The sequence below is a fragment of the Beta vulgaris genome, chromosome 3, assembly GCF_026745355.1.
Source record: "Beta vulgaris subsp. vulgaris cultivar EL10 chromosome 3, EL10.2, whole genome shotgun sequence".
Lineage (NCBI taxonomy): Eukaryota > Viridiplantae > Streptophyta > Magnoliopsida > Caryophyllales > Amaranthaceae > Beta > Beta vulgaris.
The window spans coordinates 8,340,431-8,357,927 of NC_079204.1; the positions used below are offsets into that span (position 1 = coordinate 8,340,431).

Here is a 17,497-nt window from a genome sequence, read left to right on the forward strand (position 1 = left end):
TGGGTTGCCCAAACCCATTTTCAGTTCCATCAAATATATCAAAATGCTTCAGTTTGTAAGTTAAAAAGGTGATTATATAAGTTAAAGTGATCCCTTTTGTATAATAGATTATCTTAAAGAGGTCACTTCTCCTATAAGTGAGTAAGTGACCCATTTGTCTTACCATAAATCATGACAAGACGATCTTATATGCGATTTTGAATTATATCATGTCGTAAAACCGTCTAAAACAACCCAATCACAAATTATTATCTTAAACTTTTACATCATTTTTTTTTATTGTTTCTAACTATTTATCTTCTTTTTGAGGGGTACTATAATTTATCTTTTTACTATCCTTTCGTTGGTAACTTTTTACTGTTTTTGCTCAACTGCTAGTAAATCCAACTCCCTCAAACCGTATGATACAGAAATTCACGGGGACTAGCCACTAGATACCTCTCTATATTCCTACTGGTTCGATCCCTGATCATCAATCATTATCATTCCATACAGTATTTGGGCCCCACATTCTCTCTCTCTTTTCTATAACTCTATATCAACAGCCACACCACACTTCTCTCTTCCAACTTTTCTTCTTCTTCTTTTCTCCATCTTTTTCCCGCCCTTTTATTCTTCTTCCTGCGTATTATTATCAATAAAAATTAATTACCATCTACATTAAAGTTTAGAAAAACGATGGTGTTAAGGTTAAGTGTAACTATAATGCTGCTGCTAACATGCGCATCGTGGTGTATTGATGCAAAGTCACCAGAACATCGGCTTTTGGTGGGCATGACAATGGTGAAAAATACTACTGCAAAAGCTCTTGGAGCTTGTAAGTTAAAAACAATACTAGAATTACATTATTACCTTTTTTTTCTTTTAAATGTACTTTTTTTTATAATTATTATTAAGAAAGATAAGTGGTCCGAAGACTGACCCTAGGTTAAACAGCCCAGAATTAAATTCCCAACATATTGTTGGGATGAGGATTTCGGGGTGATACTCCACTGAACTTGTGCACTAGTCTGTATGTATTTCAATATTACTCAAGTATTATCATTATAATTGAATTAGTGGAATTATTTATGTGATTGAAGATTGCTTGGATGGGACTTTACCTGGATATCATTTCAGCAGAGGATTCGGTTCTGGAGTACGTAACTGGCTTTTGCAATTTGAGGTATTTTTTCTTATTTTTGAATTTTTTATTTTATTATTTTGTGTGCTATGGATTTTTATTCTACATTTCGAATCAAATAGTTATCTTCACTTATATCTGTTGAAGATTGAAATTCGAAAAGTGATTATCCTATTCTACTTTTTTACTACTTAAAAACAAGATAAAATATATATTTTGGATTATCTTTTAGAAGGTTCATCGAATATCACAACTTACAAGCACATTTCAATTCTTGATATTAGAATTTCGAAGTAAAGTCTTAAATATACTATGATATAGAAGTATATTAATAATTTCAATTTTCTTTATAATTACTAAAATATGCACCGTCATACAGTTCACACAAATTTTTTACAATTGATAAAAAGAAAAAGGGCTAATTGTTACACTTAACGTGAATTAAATTCACAATCGTATATCACTCCAAAAAAAAAATATATATATGTACAATCAAATATAGTTTTTATTTACATAAGCAGACATTAGAGAGATAATTTACCAATTATGTGCTTCTAGAAGTTCAATAAGTAAAAGATATGCAAATTACTAATTACAATTTTCAACCTTCCTAAACTCATTTTTAGTTTTGCACTATGCAAAATTTACAGGGACAAATCCAAAGAAAAATAAAGTTGCAAGGACAACTAAAACAGCCGATTTATTTGACAAATGCAATAGATTCCCTTCTTTGTCTTTGTCCCTTCATCTGTATATCTTTTTCCAACTTTAGCAATTTTGGGTTAATCCGCAATTTCCTCAAAAGAATTTATTCTGTTGGCTTTTATATCAAACTAGTTTAAATAAACAAAATAAGAGAAACATTAAACAGAATGTCAAAAGGAACATCGAGTGGTTAAACCAGTCGTTGCATGCCCACTATTATTCATCATTTCCGAAGGTTACGGCTTTAGAAGTGCTAGTAAAGTTACTGTATGTTGCTCCATAATTTGCACATATGAACTCCATTTTATTGTTCAATGTTCCTGAGTCCTGACCATGCCAAAATTTAGGAATTTACTAGTAGTAGTATTTCCTGTAACTGAAATGGAAAATTAGGGGGGTAATTGAAGTACCATCTTACTTGCAATGAGAAAAAGTAAAAAAATAATATCTTAGATAGGGGGAGGGCCAACTAGTTGTTATGTTGATGCAGCTCGTGCTAGTCATACTCATACCTAGGGCTAGAGGTGGCCATTAGGCAAGGTCAACTCAAGTCCAACAAGACAACAAGCCAAACTGAATTTGGATCATTGGTTGATTGAAACACAAACTGACTTGATTTAGGCACAACTTTGATCCGACCTTTTTAATTTAGGCTCCGTTTGGTAGGGCGTAAAACATTTTCAGTGTAAAATGATTTTCATGGAAAACAATTTACAATGGAAAACACAATTCCAAAATTAGTTTTCCGTTGTTTGGTTCGATGTAAGAAAAATGATGGAAAACAAGGAAATGAAAGAGGTAGTAAAAGGATGTACAAAGAGGAGTGGTGGAAAATGTTTTCCTCCCAATTTTGGGGGAAAATGTTTTCAATGGGTGGAAATGGTTTTCCATCCCAAGTTTTACATTTTAATATATACACCAAACCAAACAATGTAAAATAGGAAAATAGTTTTCAAGGAAAACGTTTTACACTCTACCAAACGGACCCTTAGAGCATCGATTTGAGTCCAACTTCTATACGGCCAACCCTCTTCAATCGGCCCACTCAGCTGCGAATTACTCGGTTATATACACACACACACATACATACAATGATACATACATCTTAAATGTAGATGATAAAGTGTACGAAATTTTCTAACCTATCAAACCGACCCTATATACTCCTATGTCTAGTTTACCGAACCCGACCCACAAACTTGGCAACTCTACGTAGGGCTACGCCTACGACACTCCACCAGTCTACCATGAGTCATCTTGTGCTGGCCCTCTTGATTACAACTTTTTTTTTTAATAATTATTTGAAGTTTCGATTTAAGGGTTACATGTCTTATCCGTCTTTATATTTGCTACCAGCGACAGATCTGGATGATGTATTCGGTAGAGTGGAGTTTAAATTACCATGTTTTGGTGGGTTTGAACAATCAATTTTACAAGAAAATTTCCAAAAATTGCAAATAATATAAGAAAAATTTCCAAAGTTAAAGTGGGTCATCTGACTCCACTAAACATACATCCGTTCCTATCTACTGCCCAAACACGATCCTTAGTTTGTCAATGGGGCCTTATATATGCTTGCCATGCATGCATAGTTGCATGGGCTACAACCATCCTTAATCTTAGGTTTTGTTATGGAATCAGAAATATATTATTTTTTTTAGTTGTAAGTTGTAAGGATTAACTTAACTATGACTTTGATCTCTTCATTACAATTACAATTCTAAACACTTAGGGGGCGTTTGGTTCATATAATGGTATGGGTTTGAAATCAGGAATGAAACCAAGGTGGTATGGGTTTGGAACTTGATACTTAATACCTTGTGTTTGGTTTCATTTAGGAATGAAAATCTTCTTTTTGATACCTAGAGGTAAGGTATGAGTCATACCCACCTCCCCCCATGGGTTTCTAAACCCCATACCTTATGGGTTTGAGGTATGGGTTTAAAATTTAGAAATAAGTTAAACAAACACTAGGTATGGGTTTTGTTCATTCCAAACCCATACCTCATACCTAAAACTAGTGAACCAAACACCCCCTTAAAGTTCACTCAACAGACCTACCTGCACAACCACGACCCACCCTTTAAAGAAGAGCATATTTAGACATTATCACGTTCATATGATTAAGTAGTTATGTAGTATGGATAAGATATATATATGCATCAGCCGTCAAGTCATCTAAAATTAGGAGGTCTTACTTGTTGATACGTTTCTAAAATCATGAAAACATTATTTGTTAGTTATGATTAAAACACTGAATAAGGTTGTATACTTTAATTTGCGTGTATTATTTGCACATTTGCACTCTATAGCTAGTCTTGTGGACCTGTCTGCTATTGACCCAAAGCTACAACTGCTAATTAATTCTATGCTGATCCATCTACTTGCTTTCATGGAATTATTGTATTATTTTCACATACGTCGTTTTCATAGATAAGGTCCAAAAGAACCACTTAATTTCCAAGTTGATTGAAATTAAGGTCTACAACGCCTGGTCTATGGTAATTGTATTGTAACTAATCTTAGGCAACTAATGACATCAATCAGTCAATACTTTATGAAGATTATAGCTAGACTCTATAAGAGGTAAGATATAAAAACTTACTCTTAAATTGATTAAGGTAGTGTTTGGAAACTTGTATTTCATTTCAAATAATGGAATTGAAATCTTGAATTTAAAGTTTGTATTTCAATTCCTAATCATTGTTTTGTAAAGAGAGTATGATAGAGGAGAGAGAAATAGAGGTTTCATGGAGGAGAGAAAAAGAGTGTGGGTTTATTAAAGGAGAGAGAAATAAATATTAGAAAGAAAATGAGTGAAGTTAAGATATAAATATTCATAAAGTTGGGATATGTATGGGGAGAGAATTTCAAATGACAAGGTAATAGCTTGAATTTCAAATTCTACTAATATAAGCATTTGATAAGAATTTGAACAAATTCCATAATTTCAAATTCCATGCCATCCAAACACTAGATTTCATCCAAATCCAGGATTTGAAATGAAATCTTGCTATCCAAACATAGCATAAAGGAATTCTACCAAAAATTTCTAATAAAAACACCTATTGAATATATAAAGTCAAAATTTCTGTCTGTTATATCTTGTATGATATGAATACCCTTCGGTTTTTATTACTTTACCCGTTTTGACTTTTACACTATTCACATATATGACTTTGACTATCTCTTGTAATTTGTATTTAAGGAAAAATATAGTCATGTGAGATGTCGTTGGATTCGTCTTAAATTATCCAAATATCAACTTTTTGTAATTTTTGCTTATCAAAAATTAGGAGAATATTTATAGTACACCTGGGTGTACCATGCTCATGGTACACCCAAAACTATTTTCTCCGAATGAGCAAAATGAGCGAATGAGCAAATGAGCAAAATGAACAAATGAGCAAATGAGCCAACATTTCTACTCATTTAAGAAAATAAGCAAACACTTTTATTACAAAATGAGCAAATAAGTAAATGAGCAAAATGTCCATATGAGCAAATTTGGTGTCAAATGAGCACCTGAATTTCTAATTTATTACAAAAATACCCCTGGGTGTACCATTAGTGAAACATGGTACACCCGGGTGTACCATTAGTGAACTCAAAAATTAGAGATATTAAGGTTCAAATTAGTGTCTCGGTAAATGTGCCTCAAAACAGGGGTAAACTAATAAAGTCCAGAGAAAGTATATACACAAACCCGATTTATTATCTTAATTATTTTTGTTAGACTATCTACCTATTAGAGAAGTATAACTCCTCAGAAAACTCACTGCAAGAGCATATACATACTAGAGACAAATTTATGCATAAGGTGCCTTTAGGTGGAGGTTCATGGTTGTACCAAGAGGGCTAGGTTTTAAATCTATTTGCATTCCAGGGAATTTCTGTCTTCTTTTTAACAAAGGAAACAATAGAAAGACAAATAAAGGAACTTGCATTAACAAAAACGAAGACTTCAATTTGAAGACATTACCTCTTTCAGTATTGTGTCCATGGATTTGAAATAAGGTTGCTTCATAATGTAGTGATCGACTTTTAATGGCTTTCTACCTTTTTGTCCTGTCACATGTGTTTAATTATCATGACATGATTATCTATAGGATAATCTGTCAAAGAAAAAATCTATAGGATCAAATATATATACTAGTACAAATCAAGATTAGGTATACATCTATTGAGCTCTCTAGAGATACTTTAAGGTTATGTGCTATTCAACTTATTTTGATTTTGTCGAACTTATCTTAACTTATACTTTTATACATTTGCGGAAAATCAAATTTAATACTTATTGAAACATATATGAACCTATATATAAGTTAAAAACTTACCTAAATATTTGAAACCTTTTTATTTCTAAAAGAAATTAAAGGAAAAATGATAAAGTGGAATTCCGAACTCCAAAACACAGATTGACATTGCGAGAAGACACTTTTTCTGATACCCTAAGGGCCTGTTCTCCCCAGCTTATTTTCAGTTCAGTTCAGCTCTGGACAATACTTTTACTATCACATATCACTATTCATTTCAGTTCAATTCAATTCAGTTCAATTCAATTCAGTTCAATTCAATTCAGTTTAGTTCTTCTATTTTATGCCGAAGAGAACATGCCCTAACTATTACCACAACTGCGATTTTTTTCCAAGTATTAGTACAATTAGCTTTATTGTTCTATGTATAATTATGTGATTAAAAGAAATGATAGGAAAACAGTTTATGGTAGTAAGAATAGTGGTCTTAAATTAACAAACAGGAGGTTTAATGAAAATTAACAATGGGGTATCGGAGATAACTTAATCCTAATGATGTAAATAATGATTTATTGGTAGGGTGGTGGATGGTGCAATGATCTGGAATCATGCTTGGACAGGGCTAACACACGCCGTGGATCTACAAACATCATGACTAAAGTGGAAATCTTTAAGGGGATTCTAAGCAACAATGAAACCCTGAACCCAGGTTTACATAATTACATTCCTCTTATCTTATCTATGCTTAGTTTCTAAGGCATGCTAAGATTTTGTTATACATTTTCAGTTCATAATCCTCCCATGGGACTACCACCTTTAATTATGTGCTTTTTTTTTTGGTCCATATGAGTCACAAAAGTAGTACAAAGTGCTCATAATCTTAAATCTTTTCCAAATATCATAAATTTTTTTCACATTCTTATTTTAATGTGACAACTAATTAAACAAGTTAAAGAACCGAAAACGAAGATTTCATTGCATTTTAAATACAAACTCTTACACTTGAATCTTGTTCAAAATTGCTTACGACCTCTAGGAAGTAACCAAAGTAAGACTTCGTTCTTTTGAACTTATTTTCAGTTCAATATTATACAATTCAGTTTAATTACTCTCTGCATTTCAGTTTCTCTCATTCAGTTCAGTTTCTTTGAATTCAAAAAAACTGGGCCTAAGAGCATCAAACATACAAAATGAGTGGTCATGTTGATGCATACTTTGCTAGACAGGACAGGCTGGAAATCTGTCCATTTTAACCAACATGTGCAAAAGGTTCCATTTTTACTGCATGTGACTAAAATTAGAACTTTGATTGGCTCTAGCAACTCTCACAACATTGACCCTGCTGCAGCTGAGTACATCTATATTGCATGGACGCTAACACTTCTTGGCTATGGAACCGACTATGATTGATTGAACTTTGTCTTTGATCTGTGGGTGCTCCTAAATCTTACTATGATACAACATCCACAATGGAATGCCACAATTACTTATATCTTTTGTAGGAAGTATTTGCCAAAATGTGCCTAACCAATAATATCAAAAAACAAAAAAACATAGTTTTAAATAAAACGTTTGCTTTTTCACGCAACCCAACACGCTTCTTTAATTATTAATACCTTTAGTTGTACACACATAAAAAGTATAAAAAAGTTATAATTTGATAATATGCATCGAGAAGAATCTAACAAGATCCTACTTAACTATATTTTTCTTTATATAATGGCGATAAATTGGGGTCAAAATTGATCAATGACTAGTGTCATTTCACCCAATTTTATTTAAAACAAAACGGAGGAAGTATCTAAATTATTGTGAAATCATGTAACTTTGCCCAAACACATGATTATTTCAAGCTACAACTGCTTGTAGCTCCACAATAGCTTTATCTTTTATATATTTACAAGTTAGTTTCTCCCTTCAACCATTAATCTTCTTAGGACAGAAATTCACTATACCAGTTGAAAAAGTGTCAAAAGTTGGTGAATTGTCCATGTTCATCACGTTGCATGATTTGTCTCTTAGCTAATTCTCAACCCTTTTGCAATAAGATGAATTCAGCTCTCATATTAATTGTTTTTGTTTTCTTTTTGAAAGGCATTTGAATAGTTTTTTCAGAAAAAGAAAAGTATCTAGTTGAAATTAATGTCTACTAGAGATCTAAAGATATGTACTTTTTATTTGTACATGACTCTTAGATCTTATTTAGATTGTCTACTTAATCTATTAAGTATAGATCTGGGTTTAAACTCGTGGCTTTAAGATAGATGACTACGCATAATCCATCCATTGCATGGTCCTTATTAGCATCATTATTTTAAAGTTTGCAACCAAATACAATGAGGATTCGAGTGTTAATTATAGGATCGATCAGAACGTCCAAACTCATGGAAATCTTATATTAAGTGAGTTAGGAGAAATATTAAACAGCCTTCCTAGCAATGTTATCAGAATTAAGGTTTTTTACTTTGGCAAAGATAGAATTGGGATCCCATACGTAGAATCAGATTGTAGGATTATAAGATCTATGAAATTGATAAAATTATACTATAAAATTAAAATTTAAGTTTAGAATGATTATATACTATATTTTTCATTGAAATTTATTGAATTTGAGTATCTTTATGCCTATATCATACACTTATAAGTTAGTAGTTAAAATGACGATTTAAGAAAAAATATTGGAAGTAGCTTAAAATACAATTTATGTAAAACAAGAAACATGATTTACTAATTTAGACCTAGAATTTCAAAAAATATTTCAATGTAACCATATTAATTTTGACATGGTCGACATCCCTAATGCCTTAACATTGACCAATGAAAAAGAAAAAAGAGCTAACTTGACGTTCTAAAGTATCATTATCACCAACGAATTAATTGAATATTAAACATAGTCAAATCTATAAAAATATAATTATAAAGCGTTCTTAAGTAAGTCCGCACGTCACGTGGCACTGGCCCTTTAGTTGTTTCGTTCCATGTCATCAACATACATTAAAAAAAATAGAAACACGCTCCATATAAGATTCGACCATATAACCTCAAGTTAACACAATACAGTTCTAACTAATGAACTATGCAACATTAGATTCTATTATTTTGATGTTATAACGGACGTGAGAGAGAAACAAATAATGAATGCAAAAACAATAAAAACAGACAACAGATTTACGTGGTTCACCAATTTGGCTACATCCACGGCACAGAGAGGGAGAATATTTTATTATGTGAGGAAAACCAGATTACAGAGAGAAAATAGGCTAATTCGTGGTTTAAAACCCTAAGATATAAATAACCTATTTATACCCACAACAGAAAACGCGTTTCCGCGTTACCCCGACTCGCCCGACCCGCGCCCGCAGCCGATGCTTCCCATTCTCACGGACTTCCTGTCCGCCCGCGGGATCGACCCTGCGCCCGTGGGATTTCGGGCTGCTGCACATCGACGAATTCCTTCGCCTGTGGGATCGAGCCTGCGCCCGCGGGTTTCCGAGCTTGGCTTGAATACAAGGCATCTTTTACATTTGACATGGTCATATTGATAATTCGGGCATCACTCGGATCTAATAACTAGTTGTAGAATAAAAGGTTGATCTTTTAAGTTCATTCATGTAGGTGCTTTATTTTATGCTTGTGTTTTTTTTCCAAAAAATAAAAGTTGATTTTAGCAAATATTAAAAATTTTCTTAGGACCATATTGTAGGATCGAATGATCTGACCGATCCTTTTCTAATCCTTGTGCAATCCTAACCATTCTAATCACATTTGTGCGATCCCAATTGATTCTATTCCAGTTATATTGGCAATCTGATTCAACACATAATGTGTATCATATTGCCATATTTAGATCGTAGGATTATACTATTCTACAACCGGTTTGCAATCCGAACAATAATGCTTCCAAGTTAATGCTACTTTGAATAATAATGCACTAAATGCAGTAGTGCAAAAAGAACCACTATTGTTATATGGTACACAGTACACCAACAAGTGTTACTTTTACCCCACATCTAAGTCGTTCAGTTAGGATATATGAGGTCCAGTTTACCTAATTCAAGTTGTACGTTAAAATTATGAAGTTGATGTTTATTTTGGAAACATTATAGAAACTTTCCAAGGTGCATATCCCCCTGTTTTTAGGTACAGTTCTTTTGATCTTTTGGACTTCTAGGTCCATCATTTTCCATCTATTTTAGTAGTTAACCCGTCACTAAACTTGGATTTCTGCTTTTGTAGTTCTTTTCCTTCTCAAGGATTGGTTGTAATTTAATAATCAATATAAATTGAGTATTTCAGTGTATCTACATAATCCTATCTTAGTGATTTAACACCTAATAAACAAACGACGGTTTCATCCCCCCTCACCCTCACAAAAAAGGAGGTACATATCGATATATGATATCTTGTTTTTTCTAATTGGTGAGATAATTTAACCTAACGGATTAGAACCTCCATGACAATCGATCTGAGTTAGCGTGTTAGACATTTTAAGAGTAAGAAAGGAGGGTAAGAGAAATCCTTACTCTTACAGTGCTCCGAGTGATAATTAAACCAGCAACCTTAAAGGTTGGAATTTGAAAGGCACAATTCCTACGACTAGGCCAAACTTAGCTTGGTATTGACATATCCTAACTACAATTTACCCTTTATATAGTGAACAAAAATACCTTCTCTATGTGGACTTTAGATCCAACATTCACCCCTTTTGCTCTATAAAAGAACCTCTACATGGTGCGAAAAACGCTGTTTTTTCCTTACACATGCAAGTAACTTTTACCCATTATATGAACTCTTAGGGCCTGTTCTTCCCAACTTATTTTCAATTCAATTCAGTTTAATTCAGTTCAGTTTAATTCAATTTAATTCAGTTTAGTTGCAATCAATTTAGTTCAATTCAATTTAATTGTTTTATGCCGAACATAACAAGTTAGGGATGGTAATGGATAGGATTTCTACAGGATCCTTTAGGATCTAGATCCGTTTTTTACGCATGTATCCAAATTCGACCCGGATCCGCTGGGTAATAAAATTGAGCATCCATATCCAGATCCAATGGATCATGCGGATCCGGATCCAAAACGAATCCTAACCTTTTTCTTTAAAGATGCTAATTTTCACAATAATTAAAGATTTTAAAGAACAAAACAACGCTATTTAGCATTTCATCTGTCGATATTGAAGTAAACAAGCATTCAACCTTAATATACCAAATCCAAGCATAAATAACATTAATTTTTACCCTTTAATTATAAATTTTAAAATAATTTTAAAGAAACGGGTAAACGGATCCGAATATGGCTAATAGTAGATTAGGACGCAGCCCAAAGCCGTTTTTAGAAACTAGGATCCAAATCTTACCCGGATCCATCGGATCCAAAATTTGAGGATCCATATCAACTAAAAACGAATCCGCATTCACGAATCCGTGCATGGTCCATTACCCACTGACATCCGTACAACAGCCCTTGCCCCTTGGTCCACGGCCTGTGTTAGGTTTATCACTACTTAGCCATCATATACGACTATTATTCATAATGTTCCTATGTTAAATCAACATTTTCTACCTCTTTTGGATCTAGCTTACTTTGGCATTCTTCTTTTCGAGGGTGTCACGGGTTTTCTCTAGTCACATAATGCACTCTAGCTAGACAACTCAATTAAATGTCCTTCAGCCTGAGTATCTAGTTGATGAATTTGTATGGCTGTTGGAGATTGCATCAAAGATGTCCCCATTCAACTGCACTTTTAATATCCTTGTGTATCTATGGCCTTGTATGTCCTGTCTTATGTTTGCAAATTACAAGTGTTGAGAGATTCCTCGGAGAGACCCTTTTGGCTCAAGAATAATTTCAAATAAGGGCCTTTTCTCCCTAGTTTATTTTCAGTTCAGCTCATTTCAATTCAGTTCAGTTCAGTTCAGCTCTGGACAATACTTTTACTCTCACATATCACTATCCATTTTAGTTCAATTCAATTCAATTCAGTTCAGTTCAGTTCAGCTGTTTCATGCCGAAAAGAACAGGCCTAAATCATCATTGCAATGTTGACATTAAAAATATAATTTCAAACCCCCTTATATTTCGTGATCTTGAAAATCTGACTGTTGTATTAAGAATTGAAAATTTTAGTTTACATATGCTCAAATGGAATTTATTTCTTGTACAATACACACTTTCACGTTGAATTTTCCATATATGCGTTGTTAGACCCTTCGTAACTATAGAGGAACTAGAACCATTTGTTAACAAGTAGCCTTGCCAAATTATGCAATGTTTTGTTTTCTTCAATGGCTTAATTCAATTCTAAATATATATGCTTCATCTTGTTTCATTAATAACAGACTTTTACAATTGGAACCGAATTAAGCTAAGATACTGTGATGGAGCTTCCTTTGCTGGAAATTCCAAGTTTGACAATGGGGTAAATTTTGTCTTTCATTAAAATAAACTTCAGGGCACTCTCAATGATGTATGTAAGAAAAGTTGTTAAACTCTTCGTTTAATTTGTGTATGGACAGACTTCATCACTTTACTTTAGAGGGCAAAAGATTTGGCAAGCTATGATTTTTGATCTTCTTTCGAAAGGCTTGGCAAATGCAGAGAAGGTAGATTCTTTTTCGATTTTTTTAAGAATTTTTCTTGGTAAATTGAAATTATACTCCATAATACTCCCTCTGAACTTTATTAGTTTACTATTTTTTGGGCAGATTTGCCGAGACACTAATTTGAACTTTACTATCTCTAATTTGATAAACAAAAATTACAAAAAGTGATATTTGGATAATACACATTGAGACGAATCCAACAAATCTCACATGACTATATTTTTCCTTAAATACAAATGACAAGAGATAGTCAAAATTATGTATGTTAATAGTGTCAAATGTCAAAACGGGTAAACTAATAAAGACCGGGAGGAGTATTAGCTATTTGCATATATCTGATATAATTAGGCTAAGCTCCGTAATTATATATCACATCTACTCGTAATCTGCAGGCTTTGCTTTCTGGCTGCTCAGCAGGGGGTTTAGCAGCCTTCTTACATTGTGACAACTTTGCCAGCTTCCTACCAAGGAATGCTACTGTCAAGTGTTTGAGTGATGCCGGATTTTTCTTAGACGCGTAAGTCCTCTTCTACTTGTAGTTGTTACATTCCTCCCGTCCTAACATAAGTATTCTATATTTTAAAGATATTAAGAGTCAAAGTAGCATGTTGAACGCTGTGAAAATCAATGTTGTAACTAATTTTTTTGCCTTTTTCCCCCCTACCCTACGCATGTTTTCTGATATCAAGTCCTGTTATTGTACTTGCAGGGCAGATGTATCCAAGAACTACACAATAAGATCCGTTTACAACGATGTTGTTACACTTCATGGTGTAGAACATAATCTTGACCAAAATTGCACCAGTTCTCTTGATGACAATCCTAAACTAGTATGTCTACTTTATAAGCAAAGAGTTGGACTGTTTGAAAAATTGTTCTTCATTGAACATTTGAGAAGTGGCAATTTGATATATGATCTCATTTGGCGTGGGCCTCACATAATTCATCTTCTCAGTTCAGTGAAGAACAAGCTCTCCATTTAGCCTTTTTATGATCACAAGTTCTCTATTTAGCCTTTTTATGATCACGCGAACTGCTTCAGATATCATTTGACACACTTCTTTTGGTTTCAGTGCTTCTTCCCACAACATCTCCTAAGTTACATTAAGACTCCCTTTTTCGTCTTAAACGCTGCTTACGATATGTGGCAGGTATTGTTAAGATTCTTGGTTCCTCAATTTCTTAAATTCATAGTAATTATCTATGTTACTCAGACACAGATTGAGTGTCTACTTGGATATGGGTGTCCAAGTGTCCGACTCGACTATTTTGTAGAAAAAAGTCAAGTTTTAGTTTAAAATGAAGTATCCAAGTAAAGTGTCGTGTTGGACACGACACGACATCCCGTTTTTGAGGTAAATGAAGATGTCGGAGTAACACTGGTAATTATCTTTCGTTAAACTTATATCCTGGACAATTTTTGAGGTATTAATTACAACTTTGGCAGTTCCATAACATCTTTGTACCATCTGCTGCTGATCCGCGAAGAGAATGGAAATACTGCAAGTACAATATAACAACTTGCACTGACAGTCAACTTCAAACACTACAAGGTTATATTAGTGTAATTTCATATACCAATTTCAAGCCTGTTATTAGATCATAGTGTACTTTAAAGTGACATGAGTAAATGCAACTGTTAACAGGTTATCGATTGGAAATGCTTGAGGCTCTATACTCTTTCTACAAACATTCAGCAAGCGGAGGAATGTTTATAAATTCATGCTTTGCACATTGCCAAAGTGAGTCAAATGAAACCTGGTATGGAGTTGACTCCCCCTTAGTGCACAACAAGGTACTCTTTTCTAACACATTAATTCAAATGAGAACTTCTAAAACAATGCACAAGATATTAGGACCTGTTCAGCATCACTGTCAGTTTTCAGTTTTTGGTTTTATGAGTGTAGAGTCATATGATATAAGGGGTATAATAAACTTAAAATTAGTCATATTTATACCAAACATGTGAAGTTTGAAAACTAACAACAAAAATCTGGAAACTACTTCTAGTTTCCATATTTTTGTTTTTGAACTGGAAACAAAAAGCGATAGCGAACAAGCCCTTAATTTATCGTTTGCTAATCAGTAATCAGACTAATCACATTACATATATATATACTAATACTTCGTTCGTAGTTTTGGTTGTTTAGCTTTAAATTCTGCATTGTTCATTTACATAACTCACTTTGACCATACTTTTTTATCTGGTTATCACATACACCACTTTTGACTATTTACTTTACTATACTGAAGATAACTGCAAATTGGTACCGATTGTCTTGATTTTATAATTTTACTAATCGATTTTTAAAGATATCAACAAGTGTTATGTACATGGAGTTTTATTGTACAAAAAGTTGCTAAGTAGCTAACTCGAATCACATATATGAAGTCAATTTCATACCAAGGATCCTTGAGTCTAATGATATGGCTTTCTATTCTCCTACATGGAAGACCAAGGTTCAAATTTTGATGGGAGCAAAATTTCAATATTGTTAGGGAGGGGGAGTTGGGGCTTATTGGACCTCTGAGTAAGTAGCCTTGTGCGAGGGCAAGAGATTACCACAGGTTCCTAAACGGGAGCCCAGATAAAAAATATGTTAAGTTAATTTCATAGAGGAATCTATTTTGTAATTCGGGGCGACTAAATCCCATTACATACAAGTATATGAAGTTTGTATGTTTCTGTTTGTTTGGATGTTTGAAGATTCCTTAAAGCTCCGCTAGTAATTAATGATAGTTTTGACATCTTGCAGACCATTGCAGAGACTGTTGGTGATTGGTATTTTGAACGAAATGAGGCAAAGTTGATCGATAATCCATATCCTTGCAATACTTCTTCCTGTCATAACATAATACCAGCATAGACCGAGATACGACTAACACGGCAAATTGTCATACGATATTGGAGAAACTTTACAGTTGAAGATGTAGATTCAATGATGCTCCTTGAATCACGAGTTTTAGGGCGTCAAATAGCAAAACCCATCTTTATTCAATTCAACAACTATTATTTATAGTGAGTGATTAATCTTGAGGCAAATGTCAATAGTTAAAGCATGTTTTATCTCCAATTCATGAACTTAGCGGATTTTAGAAATTACTTTGTTGATTCTTAACAATAGAATTTATTCAACAAAAGCTTTCTGCTTTGTTGATACAGAAAGCTGGAAGTAATTTTTGATGTAAAAGTTGCTGTAATATATAGACTATAGAGTAAAGCTTTGTACCTGAATCGTAAGATAGAAGTAATCAATCATGAATTTCTTTTTATCTAGTCTTTCTTATGAGTTTTAATGAACTTTTACCAGATCTATGTTTGTTTTGTGGTTCTTGATTGACATATCTTATTTTAGGCCTTGTTTGGTTGTATATAGGAAGTCATACTTCCTAGAAAGTTATTTTTTCCATGTATTTGAAATTCCTAGAAGGTGTAAAATTGTGTTTGGTTGATAATGGGAAATAGAACTTTTAATGGGAAGCTCTACTTACCTAGGGGGACCTAGGTAAGTAACTTCCTCCATTTTGGAGGAACTAATAAAACTTCCTAGGAAGTGCAAATTCCCATGGTTTTGCCAACCAAACAACTTCATATATTTCTACTTCCTAAGAATTTGCACTTCCCATAATTTGTTTTGTCAACCAAACAAGGCCTTAGTGTTTCTAATTCAAGTTTATATAATGTGAGTGATTTTATATCCTTGGATGGAGACAAGATTTTCTATAAGGTGGACTTACAAATTACAGTATATTATGCATTATCACTAATCTCATTTATATTCATCAATAGAGCACATTACACCATCAGCTCATTATGTAATTATATATAATTTTTAATGTAAGATGAATGAGGCTCACTTGATAGGGATAAGGGGAGTTACTCAAATGAGTCATATGAGATTTGATCCCAGATTCATGGAGGGATACGAGATGGGAAGCGATACCACTACTCTGCCACCTCAACCTCTCATTATTTACTTCATGGTACGTTGTAACTTGTATGTAACAATTTGTATCTATCTACTACAATCACTACTCGATTCATAAAAATAACAGAAAAACAATATACTCTTGTTTAGTTGTTTTCCTTCAATTTAAGCTCTCACGCAATGGGAGGGATATGCCTATGATCGCGTGCCTGTTGAAGAATGAGCTAGCGGCTCAGAGGCACTGGCTTGGTTAAGGATAATAAAGACAATTCCTTGACACAAGTACATGATAATTAAGAATTAACCATAGAGATATCGTATAAAATTTAGCTCGATCACCTCATTTCAGGCAAAGACAACAAAGTCTATATGTATTTGATACTGAAATCTTACACATGACAATGGTTTTTGCGAATTGCATCCTATTAAACACCTAAACTTGTAAACGACAACCTTTTAAACTGAAAGTTGTTAATTACCACCCAAAAATAATTCAACTTTACTATCGAACCTTTTTCTATTTTTTAGGTGACTTTTGCCTGACGATTACGTCATTAAACCCAAATTTAAAACTGGCATACATTCTTCTGAATTAAATACCCCTTGTAAAAGATAAATTCGCGTCTCTTTTATAATAGAGGAAGTGAGAAACGAATGAGGGTTAAAGAGAATGCACAAAATATAGATTAGGTTTTTTTTGTCTTTTACATGAGTTTATTTTTTTTTTCTAAAGAGAGCCACAAGGACAAATGATGTAGATGGAATTTGATCACAAGTCTTAATAAATCAAACTAGTTATTAGGCCCGAGCTATGCTCCGGTTAAGAAAAAATGTCATTTATTAATATAATACTTTATGATAATAACACTAAATACAACTT

General features: G+C 33.3%; 1 protein-coding gene across 2 annotated transcripts; it reads left to right on the top strand.

Annotated features, from left to right (window-relative positions):
• Positions 1 to 555: 555 nt before the first annotated feature.
• On the top strand, positions 556 to 15,648 carry LOC104888546 (pectin acetylesterase 9). Of its 2 annotated transcripts, none has more exons than XR_007272439.2 (11): positions 556 to 817; positions 1,083 to 1,165; positions 6,664 to 6,793; positions 12,425 to 12,504; positions 12,602 to 12,688; positions 13,081 to 13,205; positions 13,398 to 13,518; positions 13,762 to 13,839; positions 14,136 to 14,249; positions 14,333 to 14,483; positions 15,445 to 15,648. XR_007272439.2 is itself a non-coding variant. In XM_010673566.4 (11 exons), the coding sequence occupies exons 1-11, from the start codon at positions 679 to 681 to the stop codon at positions 15,553 to 15,555; spliced, it is 1,209 nt and encodes a 402-aa protein (XP_010671868.2). In that variant the 5' UTR covers positions 560 to 678; the 3' UTR covers positions 15,556 to 15,648. The 2 variants fall into 2 exon arrangements, 1 of the variants encoding a protein (XP_010671868.2); XM_010673566.4 differs by having other exon boundaries at positions 560 to 817; positions 14,136 to 14,241; positions 14,335 to 14,483.
• The last annotated feature ends 1,849 nt before the right edge of the window (positions 15,649 to 17,497 follow it).

Excerpts from the sequence above, each read along its gene's own strand:
- LOC104888546 (XM_010673566.4), top strand. The coding sequence starts at position 679 with ATGGTGTTAAGGTTAAGTGTAACTATAATGCTGCTGCTAACATGCGCA. Across the intron at positions 818-1,082 it reads TGCAAAAGCTCTTGGAGCTT|ATTGCTTGGATGGGACTTTA; the intron begins GTAAGTTAAAAA and ends ATGTGATTGAAG. Across the intron at positions 12,689-13,080 it reads GCTTGGCAAATGCAGAGAAG|GCTTTGCTTTCTGGCTGCTC; the intron begins GTAGATTCTTTT and ends CGTAATCTGCAG.